This window comes from Clinocottus analis, unplaced genomic scaffold (genome assembly GCF_023055335.1).
Source record: "Clinocottus analis isolate CAN_PGR_092001 unplaced genomic scaffold, fCliAna1.0.p SCAF_21, whole genome shotgun sequence".
NCBI lineage: Eukaryota > Metazoa > Chordata > Actinopteri > Perciformes > Cottidae > Clinocottus > Clinocottus analis.
Genome location: NW_027175943.1, coordinates 2,945,200 through 2,970,870, shown reverse-complemented (window position 1 = coordinate 2,970,870; position 25,671 = coordinate 2,945,200). Strand labels below are relative to the sequence as shown.

At 45.9% G+C, this 25,671-nt stretch overlaps 1 protein-coding gene across 1 annotated transcript; it reads left to right on the top strand.

Annotated features, from left to right (window-relative positions):
- The first annotated feature begins 372 nt into the window (after positions 1–372).
- LOC137792016 (astrocytic phosphoprotein PEA-15) lies at positions 373–25,087 on the top strand. The gene is made up of 4 exons (XM_068587365.1): positions 373–783; positions 23,831–24,005; positions 24,111–24,266; positions 24,894–25,087. Exons 2-4 carry the CDS (start codon positions 23,834–23,836, stop codon positions 24,956–24,958), a joined length of 393 nt encoding a protein of 130 aa, XP_068443466.1. The 5' UTR covers positions 373–783; positions 23,831–23,833; the 3' UTR covers positions 24,959–25,087.
- The last annotated feature ends 584 nt before the right edge of the window (positions 25,088–25,671 follow it).

Sequence of the window (25,671 nt, the reverse complement as noted above, 5' to 3'; positions counted from 1 at the left end):
GTGTGTCTTTTTGTCATCGTATATCTGCTTTCTTGGCCGTGTGTGTCTCAGGAAGTTGCATGCTGCAGGTGGGGGAATTTCAAAGAGGAATTTCCAGTGACTTTCATGCTTTCATGCACGTGAAGTTATTTTAAGGGTTTTTTTTTTTTTTTGTAATGATTTTCCATTTAGTCGTTTTAGTGACGAGGACGAGCTGTTGTCTGCAATAGACGATCTGTGGACGAATCAGACAGAGAGAGAGAGAGAGAGAGAGAGAGAGAGAGAGAGAGAGAGAGAGAGAGAGAGAGAGAGAGGGAGAGAGAGCGAGAGAGAGGGAGAGAGAGGGAGAGAGAGAGAGAGAGAGAGAGAGAGAGAGAGAGAGAGAGACACGAGGGAAAAGGCGTTTCCGCGTCTCAGCAGCCGGTGACCGAGCAGCGGAGCAGCAGACAGCCCGAGAGCGGAGTCACGAGCGCCCTGAACCCGGCTTTTCTGCGTTTATTCCCGGTGACACCGACCTGACAGCCCCCCCGCCCTCTCTTCACCCGCGTCCCCTCCACGGCCGCGCTTTCCCACGCAGATGACACGCACGCAAACGCATCTCTGAACGACTCAAAACCGCAACAAAAAAAAAGTGAACCGAGAGTGGACTTTTCTTTTTTTTTTTAGTGTGTGTGTGTGTTTTTAGGGTTGTGTGTGTGTCCTCTCTCAACCCTGAACGTTACATTCCTGCAGACTGAGAGCCAGAGGAGATTATCTTCCCGCAGACTCCCGCATCTCTCCCCGTCCAGCTGACTCATATTCGGGGTGAGTACGTCTCAGTTTAACTCTCTTTCTTTTCTTTCTCACATGCAAACCGCTTTCTTTTCTTCTTATATTTGTTAAAAGACAACCAGCTGCCGGATGTAGTGCACTAACAGGTCCGGGCAGCCTCCTCCATTCCCGCATACCGTTACACGATGCCTGGCTGCTTCACTGCCCGCTTGTAAGACGTAGTTTTCCGGCTTGTTTATTGGCATTAAGTGGATCGATTTACACAGATGTGGACAAGTGGACGAAATGGGGCGTTCAAAGCCCTTTATGGATGATGAACTTTATGTATTTTTGCTTATGAAAGCCCCTCTTATGGACATTTTGGTCAAAACAAAAGAATGTCAACATATTTAAACCAATATAGACATTAGTGGACACTTATTGTTGATGTAAATACATATATAAAAAGGGCTGTAAAGGCAGGAGCCATGAGAACTTGTTGACCTGACTCGACTCGGTGTTGAACTTGACCGTTAAGTGTCAAATTGGTGGATTTCCCCTTCTCAAGAGGGCATTTAACTCACCATTGATTCCACTAATTGGATTGGGTTTAGTGTCTCTAGAGGCGTGTCCCTTTTCCTGACTCCCCAGCCAAATATCCCCATAATATTCCCATTGCAACGTGTTATTATGTGCTGTCCCGTTAGATCATAATACAATACATTTAAAAAAAAAATAGCGGTATTACCCTACAGGGGTGTGTTTGAAAGGTGTGTGTGTGTGTGTGTGTGTTTGGGAAAGGGGCGTGTCTAGCCCCTCACCAATAGCTGGTTCATATCACTAATCTTCCTGTAATGTATTTTATTTTAAATCCCCTGATGATGTCATACTATTATTACTACTGTATTCCTGTTGAATGTTTTTTATTTTATATTTTTTTAACCCCCTTTTAAGCATTAGCCGGAAAAAAAGAAAAAAAAAGCTTTTGCTTTGCCTTAAATCTGTGTGAATTTATTAATGGACTACCGGCGGTAAATATGCAGTGAAATTTATTGTTTATCGCCAGTTTTGCGAAGCAGAACTCTGAGTCGTCTTTGTTTTCGTCTTATTGTGCTGATTGCTTTCTCGTTTAGTGGGAAAACGAGGTCTGAAAAGTCAGAAAACTAAAAAAAAAAAAAATGTCCGCCGCAGTGTCACAGAAGCAAAAGGAAAGGGTAAAAACACGTCTGTTATCTCGTCCTTCTTAGATCGCTACTTGCTTTAGTGTCCTTCCCTTGCATCCTGACCCCTGTGTGACACACACACACACACACACACACACACACACACACACAGCATGACAGCTGTCCGTCTGCTTCCTGTGAGGCTGCGTTCCCTCGTGGCGTCCCATCACAGGCTGCACTCTTTACCAGCTGCTAACCGATTCCCAGGGCAGCAGAACCTGTCTACTTCATTTCCTGACGTCGTAGCGGTGCCTTCCTCTCCAAGTTTACAGTATTTCATGAAAAGAGAGCAACAGTAAAAAGGTCCCTGTAATCCATGAATTGAGTGTGTGTGTGTGTGTGTGTGTGTAGTTTTGCAGGTTTATGGGGACGTTTTTGAAAAGTGGGGATTTCCTCGAAAAGACGATTTGAGGGTTTTAAGGGCAACTTATTTTGTTGGCTTAAAATTAGGGCAAGGATTTAGTGTAACGAAGGTCCTCCCAATTATGTGTGTGTGTCTGTGTGTGTCCCTTGACTCAGCTTTTTGGGCGGCGTTCTCCTCTCTGATACAAATCGATCCGACTTCTCGGACAGAGAGCAACTCACAACGGAAAAAAAAAGGAAAAAAACTGGGCAGCGCAGCAGAAATGAGCTTCCTCTCGCGGGTTCACTTCCTCTCTGTGTTTGTCCGCGGTGTCGGTTGTCCTCCTGCCGCCGCCGCCGGGGGAATGTTTGTGGTCGGCTGTTTACAGGCGCTGAGTCAAACACGGTTTTCGGGAAGCTCAGCGTTAAACTGGAGTAACCTGACGCGAAACAACAGCAAAACATGTCAGTTTTTTTTCCTTTTTTTATGGGCTTTACTGGGCAGCTAGCTGTTGATGCTCACACATTCCTGGCAACAGAGAACAAACTTCCCCATAACCATAAATAAACCAAATCCTCCGACTGAAACCCATGAATTCGCCCTCAAGTTAATCCAAAATGGGAAAGTCTGGTGTTGAGTACGTAACTTCTGCAATGGAATGGAGTCTTTCCTCTCAGCCCTTTTGTGGTTTCATTTGGTATGAAACATCACCGATCAGCCAAAGGGGAGGGGTAAGCTAACGAAATAATGTGTGGCTAACTAATTGTATCTCACAGAACTAGAGCTGGGTAAAAAAGAAAAGAAAAAAGAGTCCACTGAAAAACAAGATGTTCTCGCTCTTCACTTTGGTGCCCTGAGCAAACTCAAATTAGGTCACTGGCTTTGTTTTTATTTGAATATGCATTCATTACTGTCGGGCTTGAGGTTTTCACGTGGAGACTGCATTGTTGTCGGCGTAGAAAAGTCTCTGAAAAAGCCTTTATATCACCGTGACACCCAGGATACCCTCCATCGCATCCGCACTGACGGGCCGACATTGGATATTTAATAAAGACCCGGTATCCGACACAGTGCATGTGCGTGTGTGTGTGTGTCAGAAAAGTGTGTGTGAGTGTGTGTCAAAGTGGGGACTCGGGTGTGTGTGTGTCAAAGTGGGGACTCGGGTGTGTGTCAAAGCGGGGACTCGGATGTCATGAAAACGGACCCGTCCCCCTGAACGGATCACCTCCTGCAGCAGCGGATCTTCTGTTGCTTCCTCCTGGTACACATATCTGTCCCTGTCAGACTAACCCGGCCTTTTGTGTGTGTGTGTGAGTGTGTGTGTGTGTGTGTGTGTGTGTGTGTGTGTGTGTCCCGCCCCCCTGCTGTGCGGTTGTTTTCCCGTGTGCGCCGGTCCCTCGCGGAGCTATGAGTTACAGAGGGTCAGCGTTACATCACTGCCTTTGCGATCGGCGCTCCGGACCGCCCGCTCGCATCGTCCTCCGCCGCTGCCCACTCGCCTCGGGTCGGTTCTCGGCATCCATTTGCAGATTAAACTGCTGGAGCAGACGCCTCCCTCCTCACCCGACGGGGGAAATGTTTCTGGAAGTAAAATAGTAGGTTGGTTAGGAAAATAACTTGTAGTGAGGACATGTATGGGGGAAGAAATGCCCAGAACAGACGGCGGTAATAATCATCTCGCTATCAAATATGACATATTTTTCTTAAGGACTTCTGTTTAAGTGTTTTTAATGAGATGTGACTTTGTAAAAGAGCAAACTTAGCGCACGAATAAAGGTTAAATACATAATTGACTAATTGCCTCAAAGACTCGTTGACCCTCACCTGGGTTGAGAAGAAAAGTCTTCCGCCTGAACTTCAACTTCATGACTCATCAGCCTTCGGCAAACAGGAAGTAAACTTTTTTTAAGAGGAAGTCCGCATTTCCAGTTACATCATGGGGTCATAATCGATTTATATTCCCTGTCACAGATGTCTTGGATTCTCGATACAGATGGTCCTATTTAGTGTTTGTTTTTTATCCACCAAATCCACCCACAAGCCGTCAGTATATGAACAGGAACCATTTTATTTATCGTGTCGACTATCTCTCAGAAATTGGCATGGATAACCGTGTGTTTGTTTCTTGGAAGAGGCACAGTTTACCGTCCTGCCACGAAGGAGAGATTTACCATCGTTACAGTGTTTGCGTATCTGAAGCATGTGCAGTGATTTATTTTTAATTCCCCCGATGCCACCAAGGTTAAGCCCGTCTCTGTCAGGCTGCAGCCACATGGACACATAAAAAAAAAATACAAAAAAAACAGATTTAATCCCTCCAGCAACTGCTTGGTTGCGTGGTTGTTCAGTTGCTGTGCTACAAGTGACGCCTACACCAGCGAAAAAAGAAGAAAAAGCTTCTTTTTCTGAAACGCTTGCTTCGACTTTTGATGCCGTTCATTTGAATTCATGCAAATATATTTATATATATACACAAATATAAATAGCTGCAGAGTTTTAAAATGTCCTCTTTTTGGATTGGAGCAGCGGCGCATGAAGAAGGCACGACTTCGGTGTGGAGTGACTGTGCTGGTTTTACGGATGCAGGGAGGGAGGGCTTTTACCCAAACTGTGGAAGCGTTTCATAAGCGCAGACTGTGTGCCTGGCAGTGTTGCACAGTGGCCACAATAATGGATGTAGTGATCCATACACACACACACACACACACACATACACATATGCAGTACACCTAAGCCTGCACAGACGGACAGAGCCACACAACCGGCAACGTTGCAGATGGGCTAAAGCGCACACATGCACATAACACGTTGATATGCACACACACACTGTCGGTCTGTAACGCACACACATGCTACGACTGCGAAATTAAACGCCTCAGTGTGTCTGATTGGATTTGATAAGCGTTGATTCGATTGAAGCAGGAAGGGAGGTGAATTTATTTCTGCAGGGTGTGTGTGTGAGTGTGTGTGTGTTGCAAGTGTTACAGGATATTCTGTCAAGGGTCACCTCAAAGTGTTGTTTCTGTCTGCTAGTCTCTCTCTCTCTCTCTCTCTCTTTCTCTCGCTGGCATCCGCTTTAACGATCAACTTGACTGAGTTTCTCCGCCACCAAACGCTCCGCCACTTCCTGTGTGGAGTCGAAAACAACATGCAGCCGATGCATTTCACATGTTCTCCTCATCTACCTCTGCACTGATCCCCACACACACACACACACACACACACACACACACACACACACACACAAAAGCACGAGTCACGATTACTTTACCATACGCTCAGGTTTCCTGCAGTAACTTCCAAGCAGCCATTTGTCTCCAGTAATTTCACGAAGCTGAGAAAATGAATCTACGTGGTGCATTCAGGTGTTGGCGGGAAAGTCTGTGATCTAAATTGTTTGTTCACCAAAAAAAATTAATTTATGAATCAAAACAATGGAGGTGGATGGCTTTTTGTTCGTGGTGCTGAAAATAGTGTCAGCGGTTTTTGTCGCTGCCTGACATTGACAAGCGACAACATCTTGGCAAACTCAAACTTTCTGACTAAAAATAAAGAATTCTGTAGTTTCTTTTTGTTGAGAAAGCTGCTGTGCGGCGGCTCCTAGTTTTCTTTTTCCGAGCGTTATAGGAGAAGAGCGATGCCGCACATCCGTCCGTAAAGTATGAAGCCACGCTCATGAGATGGTTAGCTTAGCATAAAGGCCGGTAGCAGGGAGGAACCGCTCGCCTGGTGAGAGTTGTCTTTACGATTTAAACATGTTCATTAGTGAGCGATAAAGGTGCTGGTGGGCAGATAGTGTTTCCTTTGGAGAGAGCGAGACTAGCTGTTTCCAATTTGTATGCTAAGCTAAGCTAACTGTCCCTTGTTAGACATGTAAGTGGTATCAATTTTCTCAACAAAGCAAATAAATGTACTTTGCTTTGAAACTACAATTCCTACTATTAATTAGAAAATAAAAATAAAAAGTCCTGAACTGCAATAACCTCGCTGTTTGTGTGACTCATGGAAAAGTTTTGGGCCAGTTTTTTTTTTTTCCCTTTGCGACAGACGAGGACTCGTGAAGAAGCTGGCCGTGCCCGCCGGGGGGTCTGGTGTGTTTGCGCTTCTTCATCAGCTCTTTGGAGAGTGTGTGTGTGTGTGTGTGTGTGTGTGTGTGTGTGTGTGTATGATGATGATGAAGTGTGTGGCGTGGGTGGAAAGTACAGGTCTACAACAACAGTTGCTCTGATGAGCCGTGGCCGAGGTTGATGAGACACTTTGTGTTGCTGAGGTGATTCACAGCAGGTGTTTTTTTCCGTGGCACCCTAAATTAAACAAAATGGCGTCTTTGTGGACTTCATAAAAAAGACCGAAAGTGTTTCATTGGTGGTTTTTGGTTGCTGTGCTCATTTTTAGAGAATAACAAACCGCTGACATGTATGTTTCAACTTAACATCTCATTTTTTTTACTGCTTTTCCTGTCGTCTGCCATGAAAAAGACATTTTCTCCGTGAACGCGTTGGTTAAAAACCCGAAATGTGCCTTCGCCTGCCTTAACGTCAGTACCTCCATCCCCTCCTGTAGCGTATGCGTGTTCATGGACGTGTGGTTGCCTCGGGAATCGGGTTAACCTCCCCGCCGCAGACATGAAAAATTCACAAAGCACACACACGTGTACCGTCTCTCCGCTCAAACTAATAAAATGCGATGCAGGCGTCAAACTTGCTCTGTGTGCGTTGTTTATGTAACCCTCCGGGGACCTGTGTACCCACCTAGCGCTCGAGGTATCGCAGCTTGCACTAATGCGTTGTACCGTTACGCAAGACCCGGCTGGAAGCGTCAACGTAATACCTTCTCCACCGAGCCTTTTTTCTTTTGTTGCAGAGACTAAATCCGCTTGGTGGGCAGCGAGAAGCCCACGAGCCACGTTTGTGATATCAGGCTGGTCTCGAATCCGCTGCTTTCTTTGCAGCTTTTTTGGTATTCAACGCCTCATTGCTTTCTGACTTCTCAGCCAGTTGGTAGATAAGGATCCAGTGTTGAATACAATTGAACACAATCTTTGTGTCGGTGTCGTTGTAGCTCCAGTGAGCCGAGATGTCTGAATTTGTGAAAAGCTGACCAATAGGTATAGATTGTGTTGTTTTCTTATTGATTTACCCGGAAGCTCGAAGGCAAGTGCATGATTTAAGAGCGTAAATATAATGTATTTGCACTTTATAGTAATTTATTGGTAAACGTCTAGTTTAAGTTGAGTGTCTTATGTTAAGTCTGGAATGTATTTACACAGTGGCTTTAATTTCCCACAAAACGTGACACATAGCATCTATAGTGCGTTTTATTTTGTGTTAACTAGCAAATTTAATGATGAAAATTTCGTTGGAATCAAGTGTTGGTTAGCGAACCCTCTCCTCACCTGATAAGAGCTCTCATAGATGACATAACGCTGATTAAAAGTGTCTGCAAATTAGTTTCCAGACAGAAAGTGGCTCAGAAATGAAGCCCAGGTTATTGTTCACAGCTGTTTCCTCACAGCATTAAAAACCCTCCTGCAGGCTTCGCCTCGCAGCTCGATATCGGAGTGCACTAACTGGCTCACACTCGCTCCCTTATTGCAAAAAAACAAAACATTTAGTCATCGCAGCGCTGCTCTCAGATTGTCCTCCGTCTCTCGGTGGTGTTTCAGACTTGACGGAGGGAACCACCGATCAGGAAAAGTCAATTTGACTCGATCATTAACAGGAAAGGCAGAAGTAATGAAAGCGCAGCTCGAGGAAACGAGAGGGAAACATCCCATAATCCCACACGGGGCATCTGGTGCACGACAACAAGGAAGCGTGAGAGAGCAGATTGATCGTTAATGGCGTATTACACCAGCGGTAATTCGATCCGGGGCAACGATGGAGGATGAAAGTTACATTTCAGCCGCGCCGATAATTACTGAGCGACGACGGCGCCGCGAGCGGCGTTCCTTGGTTGCTAAGGCAAGTGGTGGTTTTGGTCACCAGGGAGCCAAGGTTTTTCATGCTGGAAAAAAATAAAAGATTCACAATTTTCTCACGATTGTTGTTGATTGTAATTGTGGGCACTTTGTTGGTATGCGTAACTGCTCTTTACGTGACTACAACAATTACTATTAGCGGTGCAACGGATCATAAAACCCACGGATTCGTCTCACGGGAAGAAAAAAAGGAGGCAATTAGACTTTCAAAGACCCCTGATCATGTTTGATTGCCGATTATTGATGATTCATATTGTCAGATACAGATCTCTTTGTTGTTTTAATTATAGAAGCTGGTCTACAGGACTCAACGTCCCGAAAATCACAAAAAAACTGCTCTGAAGTCAGTAAACCATCATTTATTTTAAATGTTGTACTTTTAGTTAATCATCTAGAGTGTTTTCTTCTTCATAAAAACGCACAATACAAATGATTAGGAAACAAAATATACTACTTATGGATTAAAATGTATGTTTTCTATAGTTATGATGTATTATAAGCTGCTAGAGGTGTAAACAGTTCATAATTCCTCTCTAATATCTATTTATGTTGTTGTGAAAATATCTCTTTCAAACAATTGGATTTAATCAACACTTTTTTTACGCGACGACATGCGAACGCATCATAAGAATGTTATAAATTAAATTCGCCCCAATACTCATTTTCACTGAACAGAGCCTGAACGCATCATGATGTTAACATGCACAGAACCTCCGTTAGCCGTGACGCTAACGTCAAACTAGCTCTCCTTCTGTTAATTTACACACGGATCGGTTGTTTGCAATGTAACATCACGAGAGGTCAGCCACCAGGAAAAGCATCAATGCCGATGTCCTGATCGCAAATTTGACTGAATATTGCCGAATAACGATCGTCAGTAAAACTTTATTTCACTCTGTGATGGTTAACGTTAAACTGTAATTAATACGCAGGCCGAACCGGGACATGTGGGTCACGCTATCGACCGGTAATTACTACGAACCACGTTTCTAAAAGAGGGTTTCTTTATGATTTAAGACATTATGATTTGGCTTGATATCGGTGGATATTCATGGTGCCCAGAGGATTGCTCCTAAGGACTCTTATGATCTTCTGACGGTCAATCACTCTTGTACATACAACCACAAGGCAGTTATTCTAAACTTTATTTTGTGAAGTTTCTTCGCAACCTTTGAATGGATTGCCATAACAATGTCAACAGACATTCATGTTTTCCAGATGATTTCCCCACCAGCAGGTTGATTTTGTGCTCGCCGCTTTGAGTGAAATGTCTCGACAACGATCGGATGGATCGCCATGAATTTTGACACGCATATCCGCGCCCCCCTGGGGATTAAATGCAACAACTTTGGCGGTCCCTCGGCTAACCATCTCGCTGCATTATTCGGTCATTGCTATTGATTTTGTCCGTTGCAAAACGAGACGTTGCCACTCACGCACTCAAATTCTCGTCAGTCGACAACAGGCGCCGCCGTTAACACGAACGCATCGCTGTGCCGGCGGCAACGCTCACTTAACTGTGAGTTACGACCTCAATAAGACGGAGGCGAAACAGCGGGGCAGCGTGTCGGAGCCCTGCTGAGAATTCATCAACTGCCCTGCGATATTACAGAAATCCATAATAGAGCCGTAATGCGTCGAGGCGACGGAGGACGCACGCCGGCAGGATGTCTTACGTGCTCCCACGATGCCGGCTGATGGACTGAGTTTCATTTCCTCTGGATCTTCCTTTTCCCGGCACCGGCGTGGCTCATCCGCTAATGGAACAATGGGGAGCGACGGAGAGAGAGAGCAACAGAGAGAAAGAGAGAGAGAGACGGAGAAAGCAACAGAGGAGGAGGCCGACGAGCCGGCGGTGGAATCTGAATTTCTTTTCAGTCACGCCCGGAGTCTGAAACGCAGACTGAACAACTTGCTTAATCTCTAATGGACTGTTTGTGGTCTACAGCCCATTTAGAAACGTGTGTTAGTGTGTGTGTGTGTGTGTGTGTGTGTGTGTGTGTGTGTGTTAGCGAGGGGTCAATGGCTCCAATATGGACAGACATTCCCAACAGTCCCTGACCGTTTGACTCCACGTCCCCTTTAGTGAAAGAGAAGGGGAAGCTGCCTCTTCTCCGTGTGTGTGTGTGTGTGTGTGTGTGTGTGTTGTGTGTGTGTCTTGTCTCTTTTTCTCCTTCGGCTCAGATGATGCCTGTTACTGACGATGACTCAGACTGCACCCCACCCCTCCTCCCTCCTTCCTCTTCCTTTCCCCTCATCCTGCTCTACTTCCTCTCTTTTTTTCCCCACCACCTCTTTGTCTCTTCCTCATTTTATTTATTCATCTCCTGAGAGATGCAGTTCTTGTGTTTCTATGGTGGCAGTCACTGATTTATCATCTGGAAACCATGAATATCTTTATCACATTTCAATGCAATTCATCAGAGCATTGTTGAGATATTTGTGTTTGAATACAAGTGGCTGCCTCTTAAGTAAAACAGCTAAAAGCAAGCAACAAATGACTGATTAAGGAAAATTAAAGGGCCAAAAAAAGAGAGATTACGACACTTTCTCCACTTCCCACCTCTTCCTGGAGGAGCTGCACGATTACAGCCAGCACTCCTTCGCGAGGCCGACTTCACGTGAGGGCGTCAGGCGCCGGCTTGTACTGTACTGGGATCAGTTTTGGTCGGGTGTTTGTGCACGAGACGATGTGCGTCTCTGTGCACATTTGTGTCTATGATTCGCGACAGCATGCAGTGAATATGTGGAGAGCGTCTTTAGATGCAAGCATTCATGTGGGTTGATACAGGCGTGGGTTTTCCGGCCTGTTGATTCTTGTGTGTGTGTGTGTGTGTGTGTGTTTGTGTGTGTGTGTCTGCAGCTGTGGCTCTTGTCCACTGTGTGAGGCGAGGTTATGGCATCCTGTTCCTTTTCCTCGCTGCCTCTCCATCTGGAGCCGAGCCAGCCTCAGTGAACTGTGCGATACAGTCGGATACAGACCCATTATCAGTGTGGAGAATGCCGGCATCCGAACCAAAGCCTGCTGTGTAACTGTGCGTGTGCGTGTGCGTGTGCGTGTGTGTGTGTGTGTGTGTATATATTGTGACGACAAAATGTATCAACGGATGAATGGAGATGAAAAATAAATGTTAAGTCCACAATTTTGTGTTCAAAGTGATTCATGAAGTAAACAAGTCCTCAAGCGTCCATGACGCTCGACGTCTCCCAATAATGACGCATTTGAATGCTGGCTGCTCTAAGAAGTGTGTTTTACTTCCACCTGCGCTTTCTATGTCACGTTACGTTCGACAGCAACACCGTTCGGAGTCCAGGAGGAATCTCCTGTGCCCTTCTCAGCCGCCTAGCTTAGCCTGACGCGGCAAGGCGCTGCTCAGGTAGCGCTAGCTAACGGCGTCAGCGTGCTCAGGGGGCTGATTAACTAACTGCGGCGTTGTTGTAAAATGTGTATCGCTAATCGCTCTAGCTAAAGGAAACTAATCGCGGCAGACACTGTAAAAGCATTCAAATGTACTTTTATCAATTTCAAATACATACCAGATTTAGATTTATATATGCACGCTTACTCTCTTTTCACAGCAGCTGCTGTAAAGGCAGCGGCGGGCCTAGCTAAATAAACCCTCGAGTCGCAGGCTAACACTCCTGCATATGCTTCACACTTGTAAAAAAGAAAAACACGCCGCGGGCCAACAACAGGGGAGAGAAACACGCTGTCGAAGGCACAATGCTCACCCGATGGTATCGGCGTGGACGAGGAGAGGGTGTGGGTTTGTGCAGGTGTCTGTCCAGGGAACGCACACAAAGACACCAACACGATGTTAGCATACGCAGCGGATGAAGCGAAGGACGGGAAACCGATACGTCGCGTTTGGAAGAAGGTACGATTTCACTGTGCAGCGATAAAGAATAAATTTAAAAAACAACATGAGGACACGAGAGCATGGTTTCTCTCTCTTGTCGTCTTGTGCTCCAGCAGCATTTTTCCATCTTGCCGTTTCTCCATCTGGGATCCGGCCGGAGCCAAACAGGAACTCTTTTTTTTGTTTTATTTGTTCCCTCTTTTCCTTGTTTTTGCACCATCAAAGTGGGCCTTTTTAATCAGCATGTTGTTTTGACCCTGTGTGTGTGTGTGTGTGTGTGTGTGTGTGTGTGTGCGTGTGTTTTAATGTTTCATTGCCATTGTTGGCATATTGCACAGAGAGAGAAAGAAAGAAAGGTCTGTTCTGTGTTGTTTTTCTTGCCCAGAATGTAATCTCCTCTATCGGCTACAGTCAAAATGTCTTCCTATCTGAAGTGAGGGCCTGATTCATTGTTGGCAGGGAAACAGGAAGTGTCAAAGAATCTGTTCCTGGCCGTAAACGGGCCTTATACAAAAGAACTCCGGTTTCATTCAATCAAATACCCGTCAGACTGTTAATCAGAGGTTTTGTGTTTGCTTGATTCACATGTATTTTTTGTATTTCAAGAATGCATGGTGCATTAAAACGGTAATAACGAGATTCACGTACGACTCAGAGAGAGGAAAAAATAGACCGTGTGAGATTGTTATGTGGGCAGAACGACGGCGGAAAAAGGGAAACGTGATAATAGAGACTAGGGAGGAAAAGGTGTTGGAGACTGAGGATGTGGGAAAAGAAAATGAAGTGTTTTTTGAGGGGCAGAGGGTGTTGCTTCGCTCTTGGTGACGTCACCCAAAGTGCAGCATGACTGTGACAGCAGAAAACACTTTTTTTTAATGGTCTGTATCAATAGTTTCAAAATCAAAACACCTTTTATGAAGACACAACCGGCAGCTGCAACCTTTCTTTTCGAGCGCTGCCTTCACAAGCTCCTCGTGAACTTGTATTTCCAGCTTCAAAAGTCGCAATTCAACACTCGCCGTGCGTTGACAACTATCCCGTCGGACGTAAAAACAAGATGGCCGCCGTTGTTTTTGGTCGCTGTTGAGCGTCACAAGGTTTCTGGGCGTATTTCTAAAAGTACACCTGGTGTAGGATCCTCTTAAATGTATAATTCATGTGATGTTTGGTGCGTTTACTCGGGATGAGGGGTCCGTACCTTCACCGTGTCCACCTGCCCTCCTGGGGTTAGTCTGCTGGATTCAAAAGAGGCTTTAAACTTTATAATCAAGTAAATGCTCCTGCTACGCAGAACATGAGTCGTTTTCCTTTTCAAAAATGACGAATCTGCACCGTGAACTTCAACCCTCTGTCCCTCCGAGGAAATGAGTATCGCAATAAACCCTCCAGACTCCTGTCGTCTGATTTTCTTGATCATTGGACAACCGGTCCAAACATCCCACAGCGGCTCCCTGCAGGCTGCCTGCGTCTGAATGTTTTTTCGGCTCCTAATTAGTTTCCCCGCCGGACGACCCGGCCACCTGTCGGTCCGCCGCTCGTCTTTGAAGTTTGAAGCAGAGCTGCGAAAATGTATAACGCTGGTTGTTTAAGTTGAATGCCGGGATGATGATTTGTCCGGGTTTTCAAGGCTCTCGTTCATCAGGACGCGGCTTTGTTCATTTTTTGACGTTCATATTCCAAGAACGGCTGTTGAAGATTTCCATTTATTTCAGTACGCTCCTTGAAACCTTTTAGCTTAGGTTGAAAAAAAATCATTCACGGTGGTGCAAAAAAAGTGACTTCATCATTTTAAAAAGAAGTGAGTGTGTGTCTTTACTGCTTTTCTTCGATGTCGGTCACATGATTGTGCGTCCTTGGACCTTCATGAGAACCACAACGAGGATGCAGAACAGAGGATAAACAGGGGATTTTCCCCACAAGGACAAGCACATCTTGTCTTTTTTTGTGTGTGTTTTTCATGAGCTCGTCCTTCGTTTGGGAGATCACATGGTCTTGTGTTTATGAGTATAATATAACGGACACCGGGGCTTAAAACAAAATGATCGTCCAAATTTTACTTCCATATCTTTGTTTTTTTCTTTCTGTTTGATAGTTGTTCTGTGCTTCTGGCCCGCTCGTTCCGTCGAGTTGTTAAAACGCCGTTACCGCGCGGTCGCTTTCCAGCGTAACAAATGGATCTGCAATTAGTGTAAATTTGGGTGTAATGAGGCTCAATTTTCTCATTCGTTCGTTGTCAGAAGAGCGGGTCGAGGTGCGTTAGTCGCAGATTGCTCTTCCAGCTCTGCGTGGAAACGGTGCCGAGGTTCGGTCTCAGATGGCGAACCGGCTGTTTGAAGACGTTTTCTGCTCCAATCTGTAGCCACGAAGTTTTCTCGTCACCGAGGCACGTTTTCATGCACCGCCGCACACGTTCCGACGAAAGCCTCCGCAGTGTGGTTTTGATTGAAAAAAAAGAGCAGGAGGAAGAGATAAGGAGAAGATGAGGAGGAGGAAGAGGAAGAGGAGGAGGAGGAGGAGGAGGAGAAGGAAGAGAGATATTTTTGGCTTCGCAGCGGGGCGTCTGGAGAGGCTGGCGTCAGCTCGTGATTTGCACCTTTTGTCACATTTTTTTGCCTGGAAGTTTTTTTTTGTTGCTCAGAACGAGGTTGTGCACAAACAGAGCAGAAAAAAAACAAGATCCTCTTTTCGTCTACACACACATGCACACACATGCACACACACACCCCTCCTCATCCGCTCTCCTCCCAGAGGCACAAAGATATTTTTATCTTCCATAAAGCCCAAACGCTAATGAAGCGGCGACGACGCAAATACATTTCCATGATTTTTTTTTTTCCTCTTTCATTTTTTATTATTTTTGTCCTATTCCACTGTTGTGACACCCCGTAACATCTCCGCCTGCGGTGCGCTGGTGTCGAGCTGATATATGAGTTGTGTCTGAGGCATTTCAGTCATTACGGTGGTTTTAAACCATTTGATCGCGCCCTCGGTCTGAAAATGGGCGCCAGGCGAGAGAATCCCACTTCCAGTGCGTTCACTTGTGTCGAGCACAGTTTGCGTGTCGTGAAATGAGACCTCCGTTTAAGCGGATTCCTCAAAATGATTGTGTTTGAGATGAGTGAAAGTAATCCACACAGATTTTGTCGCCTGGGATTGGATTAGAGAGCAGAAAGCTCAAGTTGTCAAGTGCTTTTTTTTTTCTTTTTTCATGCCGCTGCATTCACTTTGTATAGTTGTATTGTGTGAGGTATTACGCCCTTTTTAGCTGTATTGTAACATTCAAAATCACTGCTTTCAAATCCCAAATTGACCTGAAAGATGTCTGATCATGTGTTCATACACCGGACACATGATGTGCTTCCTCAGTTTATGCATATAAACTGAGGAAGATGGCAAGATGTGGTTGAAAGCTCCAGAGAAAGCGAGTAAATGGAACTTGAGTTAAGATGTTTTTGATGTTTTTTTCACTGTTTTTTATGCCTAATTGATAAAAGATGTCGTAATTCTTAAGTCGCTAAACATAAAGACGCTAGTAGCAGTCCGAGTTCACACATTTTACACAGGAGCTCTGTTGAGAAAAAAAAATAAACAAACTCCATAATCCCGAGTCAGCAACACGTGCATGCAGCAAAACAAAAGGCAGACAACATCACTAAGATAGTTTAAAACCACCCTGAAGCATAAACGGCCTGTAATGTCTGCCGACTTACCGGGTGCTGAAGGTTACTGACTCGCTTACGTTAGCTTAGCCGCGCGGAAGGAGGGATTTCAGTGGATTAGAGACTTAAACCTGGAGGTTCAGCCGCGTGCAGGTTGCGTTGCGTGACTGCACGCCGGCGCCTCCTTGGCCTCGCTTTGGCCTGACCGCGGGGAGTCCACCCCCGGGATATAAACGGGGGCTTAGCGTTAATTAGAAGACGCACACAAATGGGTTGTGCGTCTCTGTGACGCGTGTGCAGGCTGGTTAACTCACTGCTGGTGTTCCTGCGCGCGCTCTTAACCCCGTTTACCTTCATCTCCTGCATGCCATCTCTACACACCACATCTGTCCATCTCCCTCTGGTTTTAAGTCGCGACCATCTGGTCTTTCCCCCCCCCGCAGCAGCCGCGATGAAGCGCTTGCCATTTACAATCTAGGTGAAGCAGAAGGCAGCTCCCGTGACAGCGGACGGTGCGGCTCGCCCTCTTTTCTCCTGCGCTCATCCACGCGTGAGCGGCACATGCGGCCGTTGGCGTTCGCGCAACATACTCGCGCGCGCGGTTGGCGGCGTGAGCGCGCAGGCCGCTAGCGCTTCGCGGAAACCGTGGAGGGACTCACGGAATAAATGAATGAAAAGGCTCCATATTTCAGAAGTAATGCTAAATATAGGATGTTTCAGCCGGCATCTGTGTGTTTACTAAATTAAAACAAGCTGTTTAAGATCGGGCTCATTACTCAATGAACACGATGTTGACCGCTGGATGGAGACGGTGTCTGAATGGCGAACGTCAAGCTAGCTTAGCTTAGCGCGGAGGCTGGATCAAGTAGCATCCGCAACGTTAGCTAGCGGGAAAACTGCCTGACTTTGCCTAAAGCGAACAGAGCCCACTTTCCAGCACTCTGAAGCGCCGTCTGGTAATTAGCAGTGTATATCTTACTTTTAAAAGACAAAACAACTAAAAAGACACATTGTGATTTCATGATTTTGAGATATAATGTGATTTTTAGTGAGCTGCAAATGCCAGGAGATGTTGTTCCCTTGTGGACCGAGACGGGTCAAAATAAATCCCAGAGGGGGAAAGTGTCAAAGAGAGAAGAGGAAGAGGGGAGTGTTGAACAAACAGGAAGGTATTAGCTCCAGTTTTCTCTTCTCTTCCTCCATCCTTTCTTTCTGCTCTTCCCTTTCTCACCTCTCTCTCTCTCTCTCTCTCTCTCTCTCTCTCTCTCTCTCTCTCTCCGCTGCCAGGAAGTGTGTCCATGGTGACAACAGGAAGTAAAAAGCTCGGCTGGTCAGTCGCAGCCGGGTCTCCACATCATGCGGCACACTGTGTGTGTGTGTGTGTGTGTGTGTGTGTGTGTTGTGCATCTTTGCATTCTTGAACATGCGTTCTTTTTTTCGCGACACTGTTCATTCTGATGTTCTCGCAACACAACGCCTCGATTTAGTTGCTGAAAGTCTCCCGTGGTGCTTTTCTACCTCTCTCTCTGTCTCTCTCTCTCTCTTTCTCTCTCTCTCTCTCCCTCTCCTCCCCCCCTCTTCTGACCTTTTAGCCCCTGGCTTCACGCGAGCTTGTGCCAAAAAACAGTAAGGGGTATGTATCTGTATGCAGGGCACATTCACGCGGTGCCCACAGTGTGTGTGTGTGTGTGTGTGTGTGTGTGTGTGTGCGGGTGTGTGTTGTGTTGTGTATTTTGTGTGCCACTTGGGAGTATTGATCGTGAGCTCTGCCCACACAGACTCGACACCGACGTTCTTCCCGAGCTCGAAAAGAAATGTGAGGGAGGAAAAGACCGAGATCCATGTAAACAGATAAACACACGCGTGTAGGTGTAATTACAGGATGAATACGTGTAAACAACATAAACATGTATTTATTTCAGTGTATCCCGATGACCCGTTCGCACAGGGCGCAACAGTAAATCGGCCTCGTGGAGTAGATCGTGTCAACTTTATGACGAGTTATGATGATTTCCAGGTTGATTTCCAGGCTCAACGAGATGGACGTTCCTAAACCTTTTGGATGCACCCGTTGAGTGTTTTTCCTGTGTTTGGGTCGTCGTAGGAAGCACAAATTAAATCCAATACTTGTGTTTATTGTATGTATTTGTTCAGCAAAGTATTCCCCCAAAATGCCTCCTGGAGCGTCAATAAGACACCTTTTTGGAAAGATTAGGACCTAAAGAATCAGAATCTGCAACAAAAATCACAATAAAACAAATATCTTGTCCTGTTAGGAAGAAGTTTCAGTCAAGAAACTGTGTCGTTCGGTTCAAAAATGGAAAAATGACGTATTTTATGCCAAAAGATTATCTGAATGGGGCATGCTGGGACTTAAAATGGGCGCGGCAGGATTTTCGCACCGTTTCTAAAAGGTTCAATAAAGTAAACGGGGAAAGAAGGAACATTCATTCGGGTGTAAAAGCCGAACATAAGTTAGTTAACAACCACTAGCAGCAGCACAAAGCTTCATTCACACGTCATGAAGTTTTGGAGGAAGAAAAAAAAAAATGTATGAGCGTGAACAGAAGAAGACAAACCCAACAAGAGAAGAAAGAGTGATATAAAAAATAATTATAGAAAAAATGGTTGTTTAAAAAAAAGATGAAGATATTTAAATCCACCGCACTATTTTTACACACAACAAATCTGCTTTTCTTCCTCAATGAGAAATGGGCCAGTGGCCTATATTCTGCAGCGCTTCTCCCCAGATTAGCGCCTCCTCCTTTCCCTCTCTCTCTCTCTCTCTCTCTCTCTCTCTCTCTCTCTCTCTCTCTCTCTCGCTCTGGGCGTCTGATCTGATGAGTGCTGGCAGAACTCGCCGCCTCATTGGACACGAGGCCGTCTGTACGGGGGGAAAAAAGGACCAAACCTCCTCACTTCCCCTCCGTCATCCATCCCCCTCTCCTCCCATAATCCTGTGCACGACCCCCCCCCCCCCCCCCCCATCCGTCCCCTCATTTACGCTCTTCCTCTCCACTTCCACATCCCTCTGCTCGCTGTCCGGGCCGGCGGTGTGGACCAGGCGGGGGGGCAAAAGGACGTCCGAGGGCCGAACAGCGGGATGGTTTTCAGGGTCAACTCCCTCGACAGAGTCAGATTATTGGCCAGAAATCTGTGTTTCCCGGCAGCGAGGCTTAGGACGCAACAAAAGAAGAGTCGCGAAGAGTAAAAGTAATAAGCAGTGACCTCGGAGCGGCGTGTTCGACCTTTGTCGACGGCGGGATTGTGTGTTAATCTGAGGCGTCTCTGCGCTCGTGAACGCATGAACAGATGGCGCCGCGGCGCTAAGCAGCGAAACACCAACGAAACCGCCGTGAAAGTCATTTTTCCTGGAAGGTGCGCTGATAACAGCCGTCACCGGTATGAATAAATCATAACGCGTCCATTACTGGAGCCATTTTCATATTATCTGATTATTGCACATCGTGTCGGCGCACCTTGAAAAGTGCATTACCGGAGTCGTAGAGGCGGCGATGTGAGTGTGTGTACTTACATCATTTCAAGCCGCTCTGCACTTCTACTTCATCATTCCACACACACAGTGGATACTTCACTAATCCAGATTTTCAGAACCAAACTAACCATAAACTGACACAATCTGACGTATTCTTATGTCTTAAACTACCCAACGCTGTCGTAGTGAAGATGAACTCCATCTTGACCGAGGTAATGCGTCATTAATAACAGTTTAATAACGGTTTAATAACAGTTTAATAACACTCACTGGAGATGTTTCTCTGCTTTTGACCCCGAAGCTGCAAAGATGAATCCATTATTTGTCAGATTTCATCTTCTGAATCATGAACGGTTTCTGGTTTCTTGACTTCTCTAAACTGAATAAATTGATAGATTAAAAAAAAGATGTGATGATGACGTCATCTTGGGCTTTGGGAAACGCTGAGTCTGCATTTTTTTACGATTTTGACATTTTATGGATGGATGGATGGATTTTTTTAAATGTAAAATTCATTCATATGGTAAAGGAACATCTTTATATATATATATATATATATATATATATATATATATATATATATATATATATATATATATATATATATTCGGCTCCAACAGAGATAGATTCTGTAAAAGCTGGAGGTGAGTATTATGGGAGATTTGAAAAGATGGCGAGTGGGAGGAGACTCCTACGAGAGAGGAGGAGGTTGTGACATGTCAGGCTGCATTTCATGAAGGAGATGGAGACGAACTGCTCGTACTCACCGAGTAAAACACGAAGCGACAGCACCGGGCGAACGAGAGGAGGAAGAGGAGGAAGAGGAGATGTGCAGCAAGTCGACTCATCCGGCACGTTTTATTCTGCTGTTGGTCTGTGATGGAGATGAAGACGGAGCTCTTCTGCTCGCACAAACTCAACTCGCAAATACTCTCCATGGTTAAAATAATGAAAATAAAAGCATGCGGGGAACGAGCGTCTTCACTAAAGGAAAGGAAGCGGTCGATGGGAAATGAAGCGCCGCTGTGTTAAACTGTGGAGGCAACGCTGTCTCCAGACCTCCTTTCTCCTGTGTTTGAGTCGTCGTAGGAACCCCAAATTAATTCCAATACCTGTGTTTATTGTAGGTTTTTGTTCAGCAAAGTCTTGGCAAAAAATGTATATCTGCAAAAAAAAATCACTTTTAAAAGATATTTTTATGCTAACTATGAACATCCAGCATGATATGAGCCAGATTCTCTAAAAAACCTCCTGGAGCGTCAATAAGACACCTTTTTGGAAAGATTAGGACCTAAAGAATCAGAATCTGCAACAAAAATCACAACAAAACAAAGTGTTGTCCTGTTAGGAAGAAGTTTCAGTCAAGAAGCTGAGTCGTTCGGTTCAAAATTGGAAAAATATTATATATTTTATGCCAAAAGATTGTCTGAATGGGGCATGCTGGGACTTAAAATGGGAGCGGGAGGATTTTTGCGCGCACACACACACACACACACACACACACACACACTGAGATCTTTGAGCTGTCGTGCCGGCGGTGTGTGGTTGCCATGGTGAATCTGAAGGCTTGCCTCCCTGATGAAGACATTGTGTGTGTGTGTGTGTGTGTGTGTGTGTGTGTGTGTGTGTGTGTGTGTGTGTGTGTGTGTTGCGTTTTCTGTAAATAAATTTAAATTCCACGATTAATAATCATATCAATTATAATAATAATTTCCACTCGACTCAAATGACACAAGTTTACACGTTGTGGGGCTTTTATTCTGAAAGGCCGTGGGGAGGGAGGGGAGGGGGTCTCTGCCCTGTCGCTAGGTAACAGTCTCTAAAATCCATGGCAACGTCATTGGTGTGGAGGGTTGAATGGAGTTTCGGTGTGTGTGTGTGTGTGTGTGTCTTAAGAGAGTGTGTGTGTCTAAGAGGGTGTGTGTGTGTGTGTGTGTGTGTGTGTGTGTGTCTTAAGAGAGTGTGTGTGTCTAAGAGGGTGTGTGTGTGTTTGTGTGTCATTAAGGATCATTAATTTAAGGCGTCAAAAGACTTTAAACGTTAAACCTCCTTCCACAAGAGCACATCATCCCGTTGCAGATTAATCACATCCACATGTTGTGTGTTGTTGTGTTGTTGTTGTTGTTGTTGTTTTGTGTCCAAGAAACCAGTTTTTATGTCTTTGTGTCAAGTCATCTTTTGTTGTTTCACACTCTTGTGGCTGAATTTGACTTTGTAATTATAATTATAGCGGCTGCTCTTTCTCTCACACACACACACACACACACACACACACACACACACACAGGCAGCATATACAGAGGAGCAGGCAGACAAAAGCATGTTTGTGTTCATGAGAATGTGAAGCACAAGTGGGTCTCTGTGTGTGGAGGCCGTGTCAGGCTCGTCACAGAGGAGGGGGGAGAGGGGGGTGATAGAGGGAGGAGGGGGGGGGGGGGGGCACTAACTCTCTTATAGCAGCATGACCTCGAGGTTTCTCAGGCATTAAAGGACGTGTAGTTGTGTGTTTTGTCTCCGAGTGTTTTGACTGAACTCTTCTGAGCTGAACTCAAACTGCTGATCGTGCGCTTCAGGTGTTTTCATCAGCATGTTCTGCACATGGAAGCTGTTTATTTCTTCATGACGTTGTGTTCATGAGTTGTAATTTGTCAGATTCCAGCAACAGATCAATATGAGTGAGAAGTGTTGCGTTTCTGCAATGATGTATTTATGACTTTATGACTTCATGACGTCATGAAGCGAGGCCAGACGACTGTAACGGAAAAGTGTTTCATATGGCAGGTTGAGGAGGTCACGGGGGAGACGGGAGGGAGACGAGGCGACGGGGGGGAGACGGTGGGAGAGAAGAACTAAATGTCGGCGCTCCGTCCATTGTTGTGTTTTGTTCCCCGTCTCCTCTGAAAGTCCACAAAAGCAGCGGCGCTCCATTGTGGTGCAAATCAGAGAGCAGGCAGGCCGACCCGGGTGGAGAGAGGAGGCACCGGGACCAACACACACACACACACACACACACACACACACACACACACACACACACACACACACAGCATTCAGGCCCTTGTTGTCTCCTCTGGAGTGAAGGTGCATGTCGCTGCTCTCTCCCACGCAGCGCTTTGTGTTGATTGAGCAAGTTGCTCTGGTGAGAGAGGAGATGAATGAGACATTTAAGACACACACACACACACACACACACACACACACACACCACCTCTCTCTCTCTCTCTGTGGCCCAACATGCACAGTAAAAGCGTCCTGTCATCACTGGGCTCTCGCCCTCAGAGGATCAGACAAACCAAAACCCAAATGCCACCAATTAGCCGCCAGAGAGAGAAAACAAAGCACGACCTTAAAACCCTTTTGGCTGGAAATGTTAATTTATTTTACTCTTTCAGAAAGCTAGAAAGCATCAACTGCCGTAGCGGGCGGATGGATGGATGGATGGATGGATGGATGATGGGTGAGGGTGGAGGTCGCCCCCTTGTGGCGGCTGCCGGTGGCGGCGGCTCGGTTATATAGGTCACGGCGCTCATCGGCAGAGCCTCCTGCTCATCTGTGACGGGAGCGACGAAGAGGATCAGAGGCAGACGGAGCGTCGTGCCAGCGCCCCGCGACGCGCTGCATTCAGGGAGTGTGTGTGTGTGTGTGTGACACAGAAAAAGAGTTGTGCGTTCACGGCGTGGGAAGCTTATGTTTCGAAAGAGATGAGGCGTCTGCCCCCCCTCCGCTCCCGAGCAAAGTATCCCATCCAGATGAAATGCAGCTGGGGTTTTTTCCGGTGACCTGAGCAGCTAAACCGCTGCGACGAGGACGTTCGGGCCTTTTGGGGATCCCGAGGCAGCCGTCTGATTGGCTGTTGGTTTTTCAACATCCGTGGTGCACGATGTCGCCGCCGCCGCCTTCTTCCAGACAACTAAACGTCCTCTTGATTTTGATTTCTCGCCAATATTATTCTTAAAAATAGTACGTCAGCATCATAACCCTCAATGAATTGACTCGGGAGCTGAAGTAGAGAATGAAACAGCAACTATTTTGCAATTTTTCAAGGAAACTATGCTGAAATAAACAACAAATGATTCTGATTCCAGCGTCTCTTCATGTAAACTGAATATACAAGACATTTTGAGACACTTGGAGACATTTTAAGTGACATTTCTGTCACTGTATCAGGATGTTTTGTCGACTAAATCATCAAAAGAAAGATAATCCGAGCGCGATGCGGGACCTCTGAATCTACTCAAACGTTTAAAGAAAGAATAAATAGATAATTGTTCTCTTCAACTCGAACCTTCATGCCTGAAGTCATGTTTTATTTTAAAAGCGTAACACACTGACGTGTAGACTTGTCTCCGTCCACTAGAGGGCGACAGATGGACAGAAATGTTCACCAGAGCTTTGAGGAACATCGGCTGTTAAAGCCGTGTTTCATGCCGCTTTGTCACGTCCGGTCTTTTCATCCGGTCTCCTCTTTAAGACACAAAGAGTCATCATCTTCTTTAGCACAAACTAACTGTTTCCTCTCTCTCTCTCTTTCTCTGACCAGACCATGGCGGAGTACAGCTCCCTGCTCAGCGACCTGTCTGAAAACATCACCAACGAGGACTTGGAGCAGCTCAAGTCGGCCTGCAAGGAGGACATCCCCGAGGACCAGAGCACCAACATCACGTCCTCCAAGGAGTGGTTCAGCTACCTGGAGAAGAACGACAAGCTGGCCCAAGGCGAGCGGCTCGGACCGGGCGACGTCACAGAGGTCCATTATGAGCTTGTAGTCGAACACTTAATGACATTTCTTTCTTTTTCTTCCCCCCCCCTCCACCGTGCAGATAACCTGTCGTACATCGAGCACATCTTCGAGATCTCGCGGCGGCCGGACCTGCTGACGAGGGTGATCGAGTACCGCACCACGGTGCTGAAGATCTCCGAGGACGACGAGATCGACACCAAGCTCACGCGCATCCCCTCCGCCAAGAAATACAAAGGTGACGCCCTGCCTGAGCCTCGTCTCATATAAATATATATCATCTTGACCAAAAGTCACACAGTGACACAAACAAACTGCGGTTTTGTTCTTGTGAGTTACTGGATAGTTACTGTTGCGCAATCAATTAGAGGCGGAAACGTTGTAATACATTTTCTAATTTTCTACCAATTAAACCTTCATCAAGTTAATATGAAGAATATACATTACAGAATGAGTTAAGGCAACATACAAACATCAATTCCTCCGCTTATAGAAGATGAAAATGTCTGCTGAGCTCACTTCGGTTCAGGAAGCAGCGGCTTCATCTTTTGCTGTGATTTAGCTATTTCGACAATATTTGTCTCACTATGTCAATGTGTTAATGTTTGCTGCTTTCTTTATCTCCTTCTGATGCGTTCGTCCTGTCGTTGTGTTTCATCGTCACGAGTCTGGAGAGTCCTTTGTGCTCGGAAGCTGCTTTATAAATACAACTTGATGAGCCCAGACAGACCCACCTTTAAATCTGCATGTGTGATATTTATGGACAGCGCTGGTGCACGTGAAAAACAGTTGACAACTTTCTTTGTTTAAAGCACATGTTTCTGAAGATTTCTCTCTTTCTTTTCCATCCCTTCTCCTCTAAAAGACATCATCCGCCAGCCCTCTGAAGATGAGATCATCAAGTTGGCCCCGCCCCCTAAAAAAGTGTGAGGTCGCGACCCGCCGCCCTGATCTTTGCACCCTGATTTCTTCACTCCTGGCACTCCAATCAACCAACGACCAATTGTTTCTGACCAACACTCCCCTCTCTCACACACTCACGCACACACACACACACACACACACCCTCCTTGCACTAACATAAGCCATGACACAACAACCAACCAACCAATCAGATTGTAGCGAGGAAGCATCTTCCCGAGCTGAAGGGGAGACGGGATGCTGCGGATAAAGAGACATTAGAAGAAGAAACCTGGAGACGGACCGACAGTGTATGTGTGTGAGAGGGAGGGAGAGGAGAGAGGAGAGAGTAAGAGAAGAGAGAGAGTAAAAGAAGAGAGAGAGAGAGAGAGAGAGAGAGAGAGAGAGAGAGAGAGAGAGAGAGAGAGAGAGAGAGAGAGAGAGAGACCTTGTTTCAAACGCTGAGTGGGTCAGTTCAGAATGAACGTAACCTGTAAACACTGTTCGATCTGTGATGCTGTGCTTATGCAACTGTGTGTGTGTTTGTGTGTACGTGTGTGTGTGTGTGTGTGTGCCACTGAAGTTAATTATAGTTAAGACCGTGATACATCGATAACAATTTGGAACGACAAACGCCGCCTTAAAAAAAACGCCTAACAGCAAATCGAAATAGCTAAATGTTCATTGAATTTTTTTTTTCAGAAACTCTGAAAGTGTCAGAAAGCTGACAGGTAACCATAGAA